The sequence below is a fragment of the Montipora foliosa genome, chromosome 6 (genome assembly GCF_036669935.1).
Source record: "Montipora foliosa isolate CH-2021 chromosome 6, ASM3666993v2, whole genome shotgun sequence".
NCBI lineage: Eukaryota > Metazoa > Cnidaria > Anthozoa > Scleractinia > Acroporidae > Montipora > Montipora foliosa.
This window is the reverse complement of record NC_090874.1, coordinates 57459479-57478975: the sequence shown is the minus strand read 5'-3', so window position 1 is coordinate 57478975 and position 19497 is coordinate 57459479. Positions and strand designations below refer to the sequence as shown.

The window sequence follows — 19497 nt, the reverse complement described above, 5'->3', positions numbered from 1 at the left end:
ATCGAACGCGCGACTTTGTAAATTTGTTTCCTTTGACTAATGTAGCCAGTGCCGTGGATGCATGTCATTTCTTATGCCAGTATTTTTGCTTCCTCAGAGTTCGTTGATGAGAAGTCCTTTAATACCTCCCAGATTCGCAATGCAGTACGGCAGAATATCCTGCGACTGATTCTTCACTCACTTCAGCACAGTTCGCCCAGTCTAGCTCACTTCCTTTTGGGATATGACCTAAGGAAGTCTGTGGCAAAGACCAACCTTCAGGATCCTGGTAGGTGGGACACAAGTCTGTCGCTCTTTGAAGGCGATTCTCAAGCACTTTAGCCCTCTGTTGAAAACCCTAAATTATTGGATGCCGCTGTTCTGTTCATGCCGTTGTTGCCAAGATTTGCTGAAATCCTTCACCGCTGAAACGAAAATATAGTCCGCCTGCAGTCTACAATGGACGTGGCTCAGTTGGTTCGGGTTATTGTGCGGCTTTCCGAGCGAGATGCCCATAGTCAGATCCTCGATGACTTAAAATTCTGTTGGGACTCTTTCCTCTTATTAATGTAGTTAGAGCTTTAAATATCCATTAGCCAGATCACTGACTGTGGAGGGGAGGAACTTGAGACCGTAAGGAGGAGCGCATCCTCGGCTTCCATTGATATCAGTTAAAAAGTAGACATACATTGTACGATTTTAACCCGCTTATCATTGCATAATTTCACCATTTTTAGCTTCCCCAAAACTGCCCGTGAACTTCCATGAGCCCAAGACTTCTGAACATTCTTTTTTTACTTTGTTCTTGTAGGAGTTCTAGGGGCCTCCAAGACCTGCCTTCACGCAGTTTTAGATTTGTTGAACAAAGGAGTAGATACGCCTCAAGGGCCCTCATGTGTTACAGAAACTCCGAAATTTGCAGAACTTGCATATCAACTGATCTACAGTCTTTGCGCCAACAAGGACACTGCAACACCAACGCTGCGCTACTTGAGAACGAGCCACAACTTTTTGTATCGACATCTCCAACATTTGCCATTCAAAAATCTCGCCAGAGTTGACGAAGATGACGGACAGACTTCGTTGCCCCTGCAAACAATTACCAGTCAACAGTCATGGCTGCTTAAGACGGCGGCAATTGAACTTCGGATGACTGCGCAGGGACGTCAAAGATCTCACGCACAGAGACTTCTGGGGCTCTTAATGGGAGAGCCTTCGGCACAGCGGGCAGTCTTGGCGGGTATGACGCAGATACCGGAATTGGTGCCAAGGCGACTCGAAGAAGACTTCACGGCGGCTGACACCAGCCAGGCAATTTTTCCTGACATGGGGCAGTCACATACGCGGCGCAAGCTCTTAGCCATCTTGGAATCTTTAGAATTTACACAAGATGTCCCTCCGCCACTGCAATTGAATTATTTTGATGCGTCAGTCACTGAGAAGGCCATCGCTTCGTGTGAACAGAAGGCTGAGGATATTAGTGTGATGTTTTGTAATGTTCCTGTTCTGCACAAGTTGTTGATGGGTGAGATAACAGGGGTGCAAGGAAATGCAACAGCTGGCCAGAGAAACTTTTTGTTACAGGTTTGTTCCAGTAGTGTTTCTACATGCATGTTGCACCTTGGCACTGCTCTCGTAAACGACTATGCAAATAAATAAATAAATAAATAAATAAATGATGCATCGCAGACCTTTGGGCATCTGAAAATGTAATTTTTAGTGCTATATGATTATTTTTCCCAAGGCTGTAACTTATTGTCGTGGGCGAGTTTTCCCCACGACCATCTGACCTTGAAACCAGTTTATACAGTTGCTGTTAAAAGTAAATGAAGCCAACCTTATTGGTACGATAAATATTCCACCGTTAGAATTTGAGCAGAGTGATAAGCATTATTGTTGAAGGAGGTCTCAAATTTTTGTGACGCTAAGTATATATCTTTCTTTCGTAGGAAGTCCGAGACATTCTTCAAAATGTTGTTCTTCGTAACATGATGCGAGAAAGTTTGCATATCAAGAAAGAGGCATTTGAGGCGTGGAGGCGCGTGATAGAAGTGACATTGGCGTCATGTCCTGTAGAGATTTTGCCAAGAGACGCAAGACAAACTGTCATAGTAGAAGTACTGCAGGATATGCTCTGCAGGGTATGTTATTTTTTACATTTAAGTTCCCCTCATGGTAGTAGGAGCTACATATGAGAGCGTGGCTCCAATTATGATGTGCCCTGCACCCTGATGTGTCCCGCTCCTCTCATTGTATAATGCCTCGTTCCTTTGAAAACTGAATTAATTTTTCGCAATCCCGCACCTCACTCAAATAACACTAATAGCCCTTATCGGACTTATCAGCGGTTTTGTCGCATAAACGAGGCTAAGGGGTCATTTTGTATCGAATTGACCCGTAAGCCTCTTTCGCATGTAGTTTTAAACAAAAGAAAATGTGCCTGCGGGCTCAACTCCAATAAGGCCTATTAGTGAGCATATAAAAGGACTCGTGTAACAGCTTTAGATCACCCCTGACGAAATTACTAGGCAAGAGTTTCGAACGTCGAGTATTGAATCGTAACTTTTTAAGTTGCATTCATTTTAAGCCGGATTAGCGTGAAACTGTTTGATTGTCCAGCTGGCTGCTTTGTGAACTGTAATCTACCAGGTCTATTCTATTTCTGCATATTGGATTGACCAACTGGCTGTAAAGTGGACACGTATCATTATTATTTCCAGTCGTTGACTGTTTCTGACTTCCTATAGATATCGGATGAGAATGCAAGATCTGAACTGACATCACCAGTATCAGGGGTCATTTTATCTCTCATGGCACATCTCAGACAGTGCACCATTTCCTTGAACTCCGACATCACGCCCATGCCACTTTCGGACAGCTCGGTAGGAAGCAGATCCCTCCAACAAGCGGGTGCCTCTCTCCCTGTTGGTGCGTCAGTGGCTATCCTGAAGGGGTTAATTGAGACTGTACTGCGATCTGGAGGGGGTCTTCAGCGTGTTCGAGCCAACTTGTACGCTGCTCTGTTGTACTTCATGCAGACTGCGCCGGAAACACAACAAACAAAGGAAAGAGGTGCCGAGCAGGACTTCCTTTTTGTTTTTTTACAAATCCTTTATGAGTGCAGAACTGTATCGCTGGTTTTTTTTTTTTTTTACTAAATGCAAAAGTCACATTTTTCAGATATCGTGTCATACGGCCTCATTTGTTGGAGAGAATAGGCCAGACCATTACACAGTGGCCTACTCTTTGCGAACAGTTTGTAGGTTCTCTAATGTTCACAGAATTTTACGAACAACGATTGTGAGATAGGGCCTATGTGCGGTTTATAATGCCCCTCTGGAAATGCTTGAAAGTCCAACCCTTTGCAGCTTTTCTCCTTAGTTATTCAAGAACCCCGACCGCAGATCGAGCCTGCGATCTCCCACAGTAAAGTGCAGTGCGTTCTCATTCACTTTTTGTGGGACTGGAACGATGTATCTTCTCACGGTACAATAGGTATCTCGATATAAGGCCACGATACCATGCACGATACCAGGAAGCTCCACTCTGGAAGACAACACTAACCATCAACGTCGCTGACTTCTTTTAAACACTATATTTTCCATGTTTAAATTTAAAAAAAAAACGAATAACACACCATCAATAATTCGATGTTTAAAAATTCAAAAAAAAAAAAAAGCGAATAACAGCATAAACAATTTGTTTGTAAGCCTTGTTGTTCTCCATATTGGGTATTACGTTTCTTGTGTCCAGGATTGTTAGTGATGAGATGCGCACTCTATTTTGACAAACGTCGAAAAGTGTCCCGTTGAGTCTAACTAAGCGTTAACATTTCGTGTTATGTATTCATAAGTTGGAATCTTTATAAATTATGTGTCTCTGTTTGGTTGAGGGAGCAAGGTTCCCTTTCACTCCCGTGATCTAAAAGTTAATTCTCTTAAGTAGGGCCATAGATTTCTTTGTTGGCTAGTCATGAGAACTTGGTGTTATATAAAAATTATATCCCTGAACTGATATTAGTATAAATACACAGGTGATTATACAAAATCGCGCGCTCTCATTGGCTCGCTATCTCGGATTATCAGCCGATAATCACCTCGACGGACAAAATGGCTGCCAGTAGTCGTTTTGCCACTGTAAATGAAGATGAGTTCGCGTTTTTTTTTAATTGTTAAATAGTCTTCATTTTCAATACTTGTTTACCGGACAGTGTTTGAAAATTGTTAGGAGAATTAACATATAGATTACTCCTTGGTGTCAAAGGGTTTTAAGGAGCACTTCGTCCCCATTATTACGCCTTACCTTGAGAAAGGTAATTTTATTCTCTTAGGTGTGATGGAAAACGTTCTTTCTCTCTACCCTGGCCAATCATGGGACACCAGTATTCTCCCAGTTTTGTCAAGTTACGGTGAACCATTCATGGATGCTGTCTGCAGGGACTCTTGTGATGGGCATGATGTAGGCCGAGTAAGTTGCTGCACCTTACAATATTTTTTTCTGGAGATTGCATGCGTCAGGGGTCTATCAAGCCGGATCAACACGGTTGAACCTCTGACGGGTTTTCTTTCTTAAATAAACTTGTGCTGCGTTGGTGGGTGAGAGATAGCTGACGTTTCGAGCGTTAGCCCTTCGTCAGCAGCGAAGGTCAAACGCGCGAAAACGTCAGCTTCAAAATCTCAACGCGGTATTCAATTTACCTCTGTCAACTCGTTCAAAACGAAAATTGGGTGAACTTGAACGTGAATGCATATGGCACTTCAAATTCATCAAAACGTATTTAACGCATTTGCTTCGTGCTGCTCCATGCAGATGCTGGCGTTCTCTCTTCTGGATGCAATTATTGCCGTTGACTGGCAACAGCGATGGTTAAACTATCTCAGCCTCAAAGGGTATCTTAGGCACATGATCGAGGCGCTACCTCACGAGGACCACATTCTGCAATCCATGCTGGACCCTTCACCTGAGCCCCTCAAGGTAATGTTTATTCTTTTGAGTACAACGACTTCTTTAACTTGAAATGAAAGGGTTTAACAGTGTTAAATCGTTGCATATACTCTGCCGCCGCTTTAGCACTTTTGCGCTTGATAATGGGGGTACACTTTAGCGGAGAGAGGTGTCTTCATGGAGCATAATAGAGTAGTAATATCTTCGACTAATGACGAATGAAGGAGGCATTTAAATAAGGTAATTGTAGCGCAAAACTAATGTAATATGCAACCAGCGAACAAGCTGGATGCTGCCAGCGAGCAAATCACAGTATATTTTTGTTGTTTTTTTTTTTACCTTTTAACGGTTGATTGGCAGAGTATGTCCGCTTGGCCAAAATTTTTAATGCAGTCGAAACTGCCAGTCGTAGCAGAATAGGCCATGCAAAGCAAAATAGAAGCAAGCGCAAATAAAATCAATGCGCAAGTTTAATAATGAACTTTATTTGTCAACTGTGTTTATTGAGGCCTTATGTGCCACATGGCACGAAGAAGATAGGTAACAGGTATTTATCGCTTCAGCACTAATTTGGGACACTGTACTGAAATCAAGTCAACTCGTATCAAATCCGACGTACATTTCTTTTTGATGAGAGGGAAAATCCGGAGTACCCGGGAAAAACCTCTCGGAGCAGAGTAGAGAACCAACAAAAGTAGCCCACATGTGACGTCTTGGAATCGAACCCGCGGGCCACATTGGTGAAAGGCGATTGCTCTCACCACTGCACCATCCCTGCTCATTCGTTCCCTTTGATCAAATCAAACATTAACGATTTTTCCAAGAGTTTTACGCAGTAGTGTCTTTTCTGCAGGCTTTGTACAACTATGAGTCAAAGATGGCGTTGTTTACACGCATTGCTCAGTCCTTTGAAGGCGCCAAAGTGCTTCTTCAAGCAGGCTTGCTATCTCGTCTGGCAGAATGCGCCTTCCTTGATCAAAGACCAGAACAGGAAAGGGCAGCTCTATCCAGCGGTCTGTATGGTTACGATCAGGACATGAGTGATGGTTTGCAGGATTCGTTTGTGCCGTCGGTTATTGAGCGATACAGGCAGTTGCTAATGCCCGCTCTGAAAGTCGTACAGGCCATATTAACATCCCTGGGATCTCAACACAAAGAAGCTTCTGTTAAGGTAATTTGTCGATGGTTGAATTGTATGGAAATGTTTATGACTTCGCGCGACAAGAACTGATTGTAGTTTGATAGTGTGTTGTCCATTTTGTATTCATTCAGCTATTCATTACTTATTTATAAATTTGCCACCTAAGCTACGCATAAATGAGTAAGATTCTTAATAAAATACTTGATAAAATGAGACCATAAAAAACTGCAAAGCTTATGTTAGATGAATCTCAAAAAACTTAGGAAAAAAATTAGAAAAAGCTGGGTGAACGATATGGAACTCGGTTCAATAGCTAAAGAACAAACGCATTTATCCACTACACTACCGAGATCACCACTCCTAACAACGCACTTTTAAAGTATTTAAATGAAGCTAACCCTAACAATTCATTGAAAGCTAACCGAATAAAAAGGCTTGGTTAATAAAAATGGCATCGACCGTCGAAACGTTTACGAAACGGAAATTAGCGTCGGTGGTAGACTGGGTCACAGGAAACACTTTAAGATCCCAACGTGATTTAACTCTAAATTTGTGTACGCTCGGAAAAAAGAGACAGCACAGGCATTGACCATTACTTAAGGTAACAGTCACGACAGCGACATTTGAGAAGATCGGATCCTTTTATACGGGATTGGTGTTTTGTGTGTAAACCCCCAAAACGAATCCGGTTATCAAAATGTTCCGGAGTGGTCACAGATTTGGGAGTTTTGCTCGAGTGTACGCTGTCTGAATTCTGAATACTCAAACAGCATGGTAATAGCCCAGTTATCCACTTCTCTAAATTTTTCAAAGGGCAGTTGAATACTTTTGTTGAAAAAGTGAGATAAAAAATTCGTTGTTGATATATTTTTAGCATAACTCTGAAAGCAGAGCCCCATAATTTTGTCATTTATGATAGCTGGTGTCATGATCTACAGTCTTTGCGGAACGTTAATTATTGAGATACCATGATAAACTGAAATCGATTTTTTTTTACACTAGTAAATATGCCCTGTATTTAAGAAATCGAAAACATGTACCTTGTTTTTATCGAGTTATAGAAACACGAGTGAAAGTTTAAGAAAACGAGAAATTTAGAAAAGCTTGTTAACTCTTAATTATCAAAATGTAAATTCTCTTTGCTCGCGCCATCACTACGTCAACAGCTCGCGCTAGTTCTGTGTCTCCATCGAGTTATAGAAACACGAATTTTAACCAATCAGCGCGCGTATTTTCTTAGGACTGTTTTCTAATTCACTTTATTATATGGAGGAGAGTGTTTTACTGGGAACTAAACCACTCGTAGATTCCATACGCCACTTCATCCGGGACCCGAGTGGCTTATTTTCCGTATGTCACCTTTGTGAGTGTCGTATCGTTCAATGACGTCACGATTCCCGCCTTTTTTTATCCCGCCTTTTTTATAAAGCCCAGCCGTATTTGTAAAACTTGACTACTTTGAAACACAGTAAAATCGGAAATATTGAATATTTAGTTTCCATATAATAAAAAGAACATTACACGTTGGCTCGAAGATATGAATTTTATGTTCTTGCCACTCGAACATAAAATTCATATCTTCTCGCCACCGTGTAATATCCTCTATTTATGTGGTGATCTATTGCATCCAAATTGTCAGGAGGAGGGAAGGAGGGCCATTTTTTTTACGCAGACGCCATTATACAATACAATACACACTTTAAAATTGACCGCTCCCCATGAGGGGCTTTTCAGGGCCAATGAAACAATCAACGAAACAACAGAACACAACAACAACTGTTAAGAATCCCAACTGGCCTATTTACAAGTGCAGCTAGGAAGTTGAACCCGGAATCTCCGGATCTCAAGGCAAGCGCCCTAACCACTCGGCCACACTGCCTCCATATCATGGCGAATGCCACATGGTGACTAAAATGGCTTTTGTCCAATGCAGGTGCTGCACTTTGTGGTGTCCCACGTGGATGTTTTCTTGAGCGTTCTTCAAGATCGCCAAACGGTACACACATCCGGATCACTGCAGGAGCTGGGCCTTGCCACTGGCATCATTTGTAACATGAGACTGACTGAAGCCAATCTGATGGTTGATGAGGAACTGGGGCAAGAGCAAGTCCAACTCAGAGGACCCCTGGCGAGGATCCAACGTCTCATGATTGGCTTATTACCGAGATATTCTACCAGTGAAAACTGGGAGAAGGTTTGTTGAGTAGTTCATCCTTTCCACGTCAAATTTTGTTGCTCTGATAAATCGTTGTCCCTTTACTCGACCGAAGACTTGAAGTGCCCATCACCTCAACGAACGCTTCCATTCTGCTCATTCTCCGACATTGTCCCAAATATATTATGTTGTTTTACTACTTTTTATCGAAAAGTCAGTTTTCTTTTGGGGAAACGTGGTCCCAGTTTCAGCCATGACTGAGCCAATGAAGGGAAATGGGCTCGATATGTTGTGACGTCACATATTACTTTGCATCGCCGTTATCAAATAACCCTCCCAATGCAAGGTTGTCTGTGACGGCAAGCCGGTATTAAACCCATTCTTCTTCCTTTCGCGCTGGTAGATAAAATTTCAACTACTTTCTCCACTTCTTAGGAACCTCTAAAACGTTGAATTCGAAGGAGACAGTTAAGCGCACGAAATAATTAGTTTTAGACAACTTGAATGCAGAGAATTATTGAGGCGAAAGGGTTTGTGAAGTGATGGACACTTTAAGTTGAGGGGTTGAAACTTTTTTTTACTTTGTAAATCTTGTTAATCGTTTGGCTTAAGAAACAGGGCATCCTCCGGTAATTGGTGCACGGGTCTCGGGCTTGGGGAATTGTGCTAACACAAGGGTCTTAAAAGAACCGGGGACAACGGTGTTGACATCCACCAAAAGAGGTGAATGGTCACTATAAGGACGAAGATCCGTCCGGCCTATAACACAAGAATTCAAGTAGTTAGTTTGGAAGGAAATGTAAACAACAGTTTCTTTCCAGAGACGTCCACATGGGCAGTATGCACGCTCTGTCGCAAGAAATGTGAATGCAATTTTTCGCGTTTCCAGTGGTGGACGTCAAGAGGAAGCGACTTCCCTTCTCAAAAATTATTACTTGCGTAAATTTCACCAAAGTTGGTGAATATAACTGCGTCTCAGTACTTTTCCCCTCGCTCTTTTTCTCTTGCATTTGCAAAAAAAAAGCTAGAGCTCTTAGTCTTCTTGGATAAAAACGACGAACCGCATACCTCTTTTCACGACAGAAGAATATGTAAGTAATAAATTGGAACTGTGGTTGTGAAACGATTTTCCAGGCGAAAGATCCTCACAGTTAAGAATCAATCATTTGCTGGTTACATTTTCCAAGATTTGGGACTTCCACTTTGTTCAGCTGGCCTTTTCATAAAAAAATGTCGACAATTTAGGATGCAATCTCAACTGTTGCAAAGAAGTTTGTTTAAAAATATGTCTTGAATGGTTCTTATCAAGCATGGCTTGTATTTGTTCTATTTGTGTGATGAAAATCGGTATAAAGTAACATTCGTTTTCAATGTTCAGATCATCAAATCCGTGATGGAACAGCACAACGAGGAACCTGGTGCCAAGTACAGTTTGATTGCTATGGAAACTACCGAAAAATTGCAACGAATCTGTTCCAACATTGTTGGCTTCTGCAAGACAGTCATGAATGCGACAGGTTGGTTCCCAAATAAAAGACTTGAGATCGTAAAAAAAATTTAAACGGTTACCATATTAGAACAAGGGGGGATGGCACAGTCTTGGTTCGCTTGCCGTGTGGTCTTCTTGTGGTGTAACTGTGTGTTTTGACCAGCGAAATATGGGAGCAAGAATTGCGTGATGTTCTAGCTTTTCCAATCCGTTTTGGTGAGCCATTTTCCCGTTTTCCCATTTTCTACCGTTGCTCCTTTTCCTAATTTTTTGTGTCATGCTCGAGGGACTAGACAAATTTACGTTGTTGCTTTAACTAATAATTTCGTTCTGTCTTCCGCTTGTCAACCAAGTCTGCCATCCGAGACCATGGCGAGGTCTGCTGCTAAGACAAAAAAGTACATTCTCATTTTAGATTTAAATATTTCTTGACGAGCCTTCTGGCTCGTAAGCGGAGACTTTACCTTTTTTTTTTTTTTTTTTTTTTGTATTGTTGTACGTATGTTTTTGCCTGGACGGCAATTTGGACCAAAACATTTACGCTGTCGAAGTCCAGCTTTTTCTTTTTTCTGTAAAAATGAAACTTTTCTAGACCCTGGTAGCAGAAATCCATTGCTGTAGAGTTTTGACTCCAACATTCATGTTTTTTTAATTAAATGCCTTCCAGCATAGAGCGGTTTCAAATGAGTGCCGTAAAACCACAACCAAAACCAAAGTAATTACTTTGGCCAATCAAAAAGGACGGAGACAACCCAGTAAACCAATCAAAACATGTAGCCGACACAAATCGCGGGAAAATGTGCACGCGCGAGCCACGATTGGTTTTGCTTCCACTTTTGATTGATTGAAAAAGAGGCGCGAGAACTTGGAACCAATCACAGAGTGAAGTAATGCAAAACCAAAGTAATTCGCTAATTACTTTCGACACTCAATTGAAAACCGCTCTATTAACTCCAATAAAAGCTCTAACTTGTCCTCGTTTCAATTTTCGTCTCTTTGTCTCTTTCGCCAGGCTCAGTCGCCTCTCATTGTCATGTGCTATTCGCACCCAGTTTGACCGAGTCGTTGTCTCGGGATTCTCGCTCAAACAGGGAAGGTAAGAAAGTGGGAGATAATCGGCGGTGTCTTCCGTTAACAAGGGCGACTGCAATCTTAGACAAAAAGATTTAATGACTTCGGCATTTCTCGAACGTTTGCACCGTAGACTAACAATGCCCCACTTCACCCCACCCCCAAGACAATGTTGCTCAGAACAAAGTGAAAATAATGCAGCGGCGTCTCAGCTTTGTTTTTGGTGGGGGAGGGGTGCCGTAATGTTATATTTTACGTCATGATAAAGAGTTTTTACAGTGATGGAATAGGAAGTAAATATGAATCAACAATTTTGTCAAGGCTTTGCTCTTACTATCGGCTGGATTTTTCTTCAGTGGTCGCGAATGACCACGGTGTTCAGTCGGTATTTTTTTCCATTATTTCCAAGTCACCATCGACAAATACTTTATTTAAGTTATTTTGGGAACAGAAGTACGCATTTTGAATATCCCAACACCACAGTTAACACTAACGTATAATCTCAAGTAATAGTAAGCCGTTTTGCTCCGTTCAAAAAAGTTTGGAGACCGACGTGAGTCTACTCAGGTGGGCGGTGAGTACCTTTTACCCAAGGCGCGTGTGAATCGATTCGAGGAACCCATGCTAACATGATGGACAGACTTCACATACCATTTACAAAGGAAATGCTTATTTGCCAAGCTGTGAAATCCCAGGCTAGTTGTTAAATACTTTATTCTTTTTTTTTTTAAAGGCCGTGTATTCGTTTGTTTCTTGTTAGTTGCTCGTCCCGTGGCTGCACTGTCCACATACCGACCGATTAGTCTTGGTCTGCCTGTGTCATTCGTGAAAAAATGCAGTGATCAGATTCTACAGACAGCTGAGTTATGTTCGCAGACGCAGTTGAAGCTGCAGAACCTGACTGAGCTATCCAGCGATGAACTGAGAGAAGTATGGATTTTTTAATCGTCTTCTATGGCCCAAAAGAGAGTTGCGTTAAATGTAGTTTCGTTTATCAGTGCAAATAAAACTTTAAACATGTAAGCTGCGGAGAAGCTGTGCATTAACCCATTCACCCTAAAGGCCGTTAGACAGCCTGCAATCCAGTCTCATTCTCAGCTTATTGGAACTCATTTCATTAACGGTCAGATTTTAACGAAAGTCAATGTTGACGCTTCTTCTATTGCATTATAAAGCCATGTAAATGTCCCTCCTATTATCGGTTCTTTGTCAGAGTTGCATGTATATAAAATTCTCTGCTTTTAGCAAATGTCTGGCTCGTTAGAGCCAATACTGAATTCGCTCTGACGAAGGGTCAACGCTCGAAACGTCAGCTTACAGATCTTTCTCGCTTACGGTGATTAATTTTCCTTTATCAAGTGAACTTGCTTGATAAAATTGAATTTTCGTGGTCTATTCTCTAGCGCTGCGCTCTGCCTTATAGAAAACATTTCCCATATAAACACTGGAGGAAACAGGTGCAATCTTACGCTTCCTTTAACACTCGTGAAGTTTATCTAAGGATCAATGTAACGACCGAGGAAAAAAAACTACCAGGAGTAAAGTGACCGAGATGGATGGTTGGCGTCAAGTGAATGTTACAAATCATAGAGTGTGTTCATATGACGTTAAGGAGGCCATGTTAGAGGAGTGAAACAAAGAAACAGTATTCTTTTGGGAATTGAACTCCATTTTTATGGAAATTCTTCCATTTGTTTTACTATTCAAATATGGCTGCTGCATGGCCACATGAGCGAAACCACTCTATAAATAGCTGACAGATCCAAATACCAAACATAGCAACAATGCGTGTACCCATGGGAAGTACATTTCCCCCTCATCTTGGCCGTTTGTTTTCTGTGCTACACCTGATAATTTGGAGTTTTGGGGTTAGAATCACCGTTGGGAATTGTTTTTTAAGATCATGACCCGGGACAACTCTTCAGCCACACTTTTACAGTACCAAAGCTCGCGCCTTCTTCCTGCAAGGGGCTAACTTAATTTTGACGACGTGTTATCTTTTTCAGCTGAGCCAAGCTGAGTTCAACCGCGGAGCTGTCCAGGAGAGACTTTCCACTCAGCAGAGACATCAACTGGCGCAAAAATGCCTCACACAGATCGTACGTTTTAAGGAAAACGAGATTTCGTCTCTCTTGTGTATCTTTTGATCTGAACGTAAGCTTTATGCAACGGGAACCCTGCTTTCTCCATAGTCAAAAGTAGGAAGAGGAAGTTGGCCGTAGTTTCTCTTTCCGAATTCTCTAAATCGATGGTGCGGTGCTTCAGAAGTTGAAGTAAAAGCTTTCAAACTCGTTTATCTTAAGAAGAACCTTTGCAACGACATGTTTGTCTAAGCTTATTAAACGTTCTCCGCGTTTTCGTGCGTTGAAATAGAATCTCTGTTAGTCGGTCAAAGGGAAACGATCGTAATTCAGTCACTCGGATTGAAATAACTGCTTTCAAACGAGAACAAGAATTTACCCTTGACTCTGGCAACAGACATTATTGAGAATTATTTGTTCATCATCTGGCATCACCTGGATTTCTACTTCTTACATTGCATCCCGTCAGACGAGGAACGACGCATGCGTGGTGGTCCTACGCTGACAGACAGTCGAATGAGACGACTTCAAGGTATTCTGGGGGAAATGGTTTTGTTATCCACAGGAATCTTTAAGTGAACTCAGCAAACGAGCACAAATAGTAAGGGATATGGGATATTTCGTTATTTGTTCTGTTGGTTATATATACCGTTGCAAATCCGATCACATTTATTTATTTATTTATTTATTTATTTATTTATTCCATTTTCACTGCATTAGAGAAAACAATTCGTACTACATACTATATACTACATACTAAAAGAGAAAACAAAAATTACTGCAGTGGGGAAGGACTAGAAGGGAACATACGAACCATTCGAGCTAGTCCACTTCGCGCTTCACGCAAAAAAAGATTTTTTTCTCATAAGTTCTATGTTTCGAGTACAAGGTGGACAATAAATCACTTATAAGATGTATGACTAGTAGTAACGTGAAATATTCTTACTCGTTTATTGTATTTTTACGCGGTTACGGGTACGTCAAAATGCAGCAAAAATTCTCCAAAAAATACTCTTTATAGTAGAGGCGAAAACATGTTATAAGATGTTTATGTGCCCCCTTTATTTTGCGTATGTTCAATTTCCAAGCTAATTTTCTTTTGTCAAAGCAGCTTGCGTACTGTTGCTATTTTTCGTTAAATTTGAAATACTCTTACATTTGATTTGATTCTCAGCTATGCAACAATTTATGCAATTTTCCCTTATAGACACCTCAGTGATAAATTCAGATGGCTTCGTCTGTAACCCACACTTCACAAAAATATATATACATTTATTTCATTCATCAAATCCTTTCACGGGAACACATGAGCCCAGCAAATTGACCTGCTCCCAATTTAGTGGCTTTAGAGCTTCAGTTAGTACAGCATCGCACCGGCATCGCAGAGCTCGTTAAAGCCGCCCGAATTGTTTAGGTGTCTATAAAAACACAGTTGCTCAAAGTGCGAGGATCACTTTTACCTTTCGCACTATTTATTGTTAGATAGCTGAATTTTCCTCCAACAGCGCGTGCTCTCATTGGTTACTTCGAGGTCACATGACTTCTAACAATAAAACTGTTTCCCGCCAAAAGTCTCTGAGCGGGCAACAGTGCAAACTCTATGACGTCAGAGGGTAACATTGCACTGTTACCCGCGTATGTTGACCGACGACCACCATTGTTGTTGCCATTGCTCGTTTTTCTTTTTGTGCTATATAACAAATCACTTAATGACTGGTCCCTCGGGAAACAGTTCATTTTGTTTCCCTCGGATGCGCCTCGGGGAAACATTGAGATTCTCAGGAAACAAAATGAACTGTTTCCCTTGGGACCAGTCATTAAGTGTTTATTATTGTTCAGCTGCGGATTTGTTATTTTTGCCATGTTCCGTGGAGCCAATAAGATGTTATTTTTTTTTAAATATATTTCTGTTATATCGTGCAGACTGGACCTTGCCACCTGGAGATTCGATTTCCTCCAATCCTGCCTTTGAAACACAACATCTTGGAGATGGTGTTACACGCGAGGAAATCGAGACGGTAAGTAGGGCTTGAAAAGGTCTCCTAGACCGATTGCCGGGATTGCGTTTTGTTGGACAATGAACCTGATAAACTGATGTTCAAATATACTTAGCTTGTAAACTGTAAAATCTAAATCAGCTTCCGATAAATAATATTAGTATATACTAAAACAGTGGATAGCGTTGAACGCATGCGCTGATTGGCTAATCAAACTCCGGATATCCTTTGCTATTCACCTCCGAGAAACTCGCGCGGAATTTGCGCCCGAAAATGTTGTAATCTTTGCAGGAATAAATAAGTTTATTATTCCACTGTTATGCCATTTTGCCATATTTGGTCAAGAGAACGCCCAAACTATGAGACGGTAATACACTGTAGTGTCCCGGTTTGACCGGTTTAGAACAGAGCAAATACGGACGGAACGGCAGTTTTTCAATCAAAGAAATTGTTTTCAATACGATAAAAAGCCTGAGAATTTAGCTCGTCATCACTTGTCAATTGTCATTTCGTTTATACAATGGAATAAAGGACATTTGGCTGTCTTTCTGTGCTGCTTTCTCTCTTTCACAAGCACCCTGAAGGACAGATGATACATTTTTTTTTAGAAACACTCTTACCAAATAAAATTGAAGCAATATAACACCTTTTTGTAGTGGAATAATAAATCTCTTATTCGATGATTTAACATATAATACGCCCCTGCGGGGTCGGAAAAATACTACGCAACTCGCAAAATATCCGCGCGTATTATATGTGAAACCATCGAATAAGATGTATTGAAATCATATTTTTGGGCTGTATTATCTCACTGTTTTAGTATATACTAAAACAACTATTCACCTCAGTGTCCGTGGCTAGCGTTGGATATTTACCGAGCCGGCAAGAGGGTGGACAGCAAAGGTTATTTGGAGTTTGATTAACCAATCAGTGCGCGCATTCAACGCTATCCACAGTTTTAGTAGATACTAAAAGAGTTTAACAGTGGAAGCGCCCGCTCATGTTGTCTGTTCCTTAAAATAATTTGCTGGAAGCTGTATTTCACGACACGTTCTTATCACGAACTTCTAACGCAAGAAAGACTTATCTGTATTCTCAACTAAGATGACTTACAAACCTTCAAGATAATTTGCCTAAAAAGTGGACATACCGTTACTTTTCCTGTCAAATTCTTTTATATTTATATTTATTATATGGCTCTGTCTCACAAGGACTGGGAACTACCAAATTCACGAATTTGATTGGCTGAAATTGATATTGACTGCGGTTTAGATTTCCCATCTAGACAGGCAACTAGACCGGTAATCTTTTGCGGTGAAAAACTGGCAAACTAAAATGAGCAAGTGCCAAAAAGTGTGATGAGAAAAAAAGGTAAGGAGGACAAGCAAACTTTGGCTGAATTAAGTTCAGCTCATCGCCAATCATCGTCGTTCGCAAGCAAAATGTCACTCAGTACAAACCAGTTACAATAAACGAATTAAATTGTTCTTGTTTGCCATATAATAAACATCTTGTTAACCGAGCTTAGTCAGTCTGTATGAGAGAATCTTGACTTCGGTCAAGATTCTTCCATACAGACCTCCTTCTCGGTTAATAAGAGCTAAGTCTAGGGAATCGTATGAACGCAAGTGCATTTCGTGATTTATGGGCACAATTGATGTTTTTGGCGCGTGCAATTTGAGAAATGCACAAGCAAGTTCATACCAATTTTTTTTTAATATCTTACATACTCAACAAAATTACACCATCGCTGTGTTTCCATAGCAACTGTATTGCACTCTGTAACCTCCATTGCACTCCGTAACCTATTTATGCATTACATTTCGTCATTGACCAATCAGAAACACAGTATGCTACTATTGACCAATCAGAAACACAATCTGACTATATAATAATTGTTTGTTACCTTTAGTAACAAGGGGTGGTACTTACCTCTAAAAGGAAGGAAAGGAACTTTGTTGAAGTGTCTGGTCGTTCTAGTGCTGGAGCACTAATTGGGGACACTGGTTTACATTGTTTGAGACGTAGTGAGGCTCTTTTGCAAACTACGTGGTCATGACAGATCACTCAATAAACCATTGAAAAGCACCGTGTATTCAATTTCTAAGGTCTTCATTTTATTGTTTGCGAAAACCTGACCACAAATCTCCATAGGCAAGCTTGCCTTTTTTAGCGTACTCTGCTATTTCGCTTAAAATCGTTATTTGTCTTATGTTGTTGTTGTAGCTGAAAAGAGAGTCAATCAGCACGCTGACGGAGCCCTTTTTTAAGAAACTTGTTGAAATCGAACAGGTATCCAAGAAGTAGTCTTGTAGGAGATTTTTAATTAACTAGATGATGAAGTTGGCCTTGGATGTAGTTTGAGGAGTGGCCGAAATTCAAAGGGAAAGATTCACATTCCCTTTTGAGTCACTTTTCCAAAATTTGTTTTCGAAAAATGAACAGCAAGGATCCCAAAAGATTAATGTCTCGCATTCTTATGTGTGAGTATTTACTGGCCAATCAGAGGCCAGGGAAGGCCGTCTTCGGCTTGTAATTGGATAACGATAAAATGATTTATGAAATGAATCATATATTGAAGTGCGGATATGAAATCAAGTGAAGCTATGATCCTCGCAATTATGAACGCAATTTTAGCAAATGCGTAGAGAAGCCCGACAAATTCAGTTCAGTATATGATTCATTTCATATATCATTTCATCGTTGATTCATTCATCACGGGAACTTTGGAACCCACGAATGACCTGCTCCCAACTTCAGTGGATTCATGGCTCAGTTGGTTAGAGCGTCGCACCGGTATCACGAGGTCACGGGTTCAAACCCCGTTGAAGTCCTAAATTTTTCAGGCCTCTCTACGCAATTGCTAAAATTGCGTTCATAACTGCGAGGATCATAGCTTCACTTGATGTAACTGGATAGTCATCTGACTAAGGCACCTTTCATAATTTAAATGCAGAACAATCGTCCGGGTGAGTGTAGTCCTGAGAAGGACTGTTCGGGATGACATTGACTGACGTTTTGACAACCTGACAACCTGACATCCATCATAACATCACGACTTCGTAGACCAATCACATCAGTGACCAGAGTATTTATATACCATCTACTGTTGTTATACAAATTTACTTGACTCTGAAGACGACTGCCGCTCAGGTTGTCGAAACCTCACTCAATGATATTGATGCAAACAACCAAAGAATATAATGTTAATGTACTCTTAGTAAAGCTAATGAACTGCAGTGGTCTTGCCAAAGTCAGGCATTCTTTCTCTGTCCTTAGGTGCACGGGAAGGGACGCTCCAGACTCAGTTTTCTTCAAGTTATTGTGCGCCGCATTAAAGGGCTCTTGACAATACACGGGACGTCTGCACGCAATGAAGCCATTACCAGCGGATTACGATGAAACTTGAGATCAGTGTCTGGAGACAAGGATCGCTTCCGCATTTGTGGAGACTGGACAAGAATATCGCTGGAGACTTGACGCGTACCAAACTTGGTTGGCATGATATGGCCTTTTGTTACCCTTAATGTCGACGTGCTAGGTTCTGTGATCTCGTATCCAATGAGGGCGGAATAAATAACCTATGCTGCTCGGTCAGTAACAAAACGACGGCGACGAAAACCAAAGCTTCCTCAATGCTACTGTAGATACTTCAGTTTCCAATTGAAGGAGCATTGAAAGATAGAGAATAATAAATTATTCATCGTCACGTGTTCGCATTGGCTGCGGAAGACTGAGTAGGATTTGTAATTTGATGTCGTCGTTTGTAGAGGGTGACCAAGAATAGGCAGAGCTATTTACTTCGTCTCGCTGGCATTACCATACAGTCAAAAGGGAACAGAAAATCTCCAAGCTGGTAACGACTTAGTGTTCTTAGAAAACTCTCCGGCTTTCTCTTTGTGACCGTGTAATTTGTGTATTCCTGCCGTTTTCCTAATCGAGTTTGACCTTGTATTGAGTATCATTCATCGCCTAGTGTATTAAAACAATGGATTTCTGTTAAAGCTCCTTATCTCCGTTTGACGGGGAGTGATGGAATGTAGTTTTGGTCTTCATTTTGTCTTGGTGAAGCGAGAATATAGATGTCAAGTGTTCACAGCCGTTTGTCGCCTGACTCTGCTCACGGGTAAACGCTGATACGGTGAATAAGTGATGAATATTCGAAGTTCGATGTCGTGGCTGCATGATTCCTCGTGAAGCTAGAGGCGACAGTGAGTTTCAATCAAAGCCGAATATCTGGACGTCCAGCAAGACCTTGAACATCTGGCACAAAGTTTCCTTGCTTCGAGTTTCATTTCCTGTGTTCATTTTCATTGGTTTAGTGATCGAACAACACAAAACACAAACTCTAGTCATTGTTTCCGTCTTTTTGTTATACACCTAGATTTTCATGTGGCAACAAAACGAGCACAGTGATTAGTTGATTCGTCGGCACGTGCCCCTGATCAACTGTATCCCTTCTGGGATACAATTTCGCAGTTGTTGCGCGCGCGGAAAGTCTAAATATATAACAAACTTTATGTATGGTCCCTCGTTAGGCCTTTACACAAATATCCCGATATTTTTTGAGATATTTAGAAGTTTCCGAGATTTTTAGAATATTTTAAAAAAATTTAAGATATTTAGAAAATGTTGGGTAT

The 19497-nt window shown here is 41.1% G+C and overlaps 1 protein-coding gene across 1 annotated transcript in view; it reads left to right on the top strand.

Moving 5' to 3' along the window:
* LOC138007886 (nuclear pore complex protein Nup205-like) overlaps window positions 1-19224 on the top strand; it is a 38350-nt gene extending 19126 nt beyond the window's left edge. The window contains exons 19-34 of the mRNA XM_068854993.1: window positions 98-268; window positions 791-1563; window positions 1929-2120; window positions 2727-3051; window positions 4310-4446; window positions 4789-4953; window positions 5777-6094; window positions 7998-8258; window positions 9598-9736; window positions 10721-10804; window positions 11540-11709; window positions 12786-12915; window positions 13258-13392; window positions 14784-14878; window positions 17084-17149; window positions 18137-19224. Coding sequence (XP_068711094.1) covers window positions 98-268; window positions 791-1563; window positions 1929-2120; window positions 2727-3051; window positions 4310-4446; window positions 4789-4953; window positions 5777-6094; window positions 7998-8258; window positions 9598-9736; window positions 10721-10804; window positions 11540-11709; window positions 12786-12915; window positions 13258-13392; window positions 14784-14878; window positions 17084-17149; window positions 18137-18259 — 3284 coding nt within the window. The 3' untranslated portion in view covers window positions 18260-19224. The remainder of the gene's footprint in view (window positions 1-97; window positions 269-790; window positions 1564-1928; window positions 2121-2726; window positions 3052-4309; window positions 4447-4788; window positions 4954-5776; window positions 6095-7997; window positions 8259-9597; window positions 9737-10720; window positions 10805-11539; window positions 11710-12785; window positions 12916-13257; window positions 13393-14783; window positions 14879-17083; window positions 17150-18136) is intronic.
* The last annotated feature ends 273 nt before the right edge of the window (window positions 19225-19497 follow it).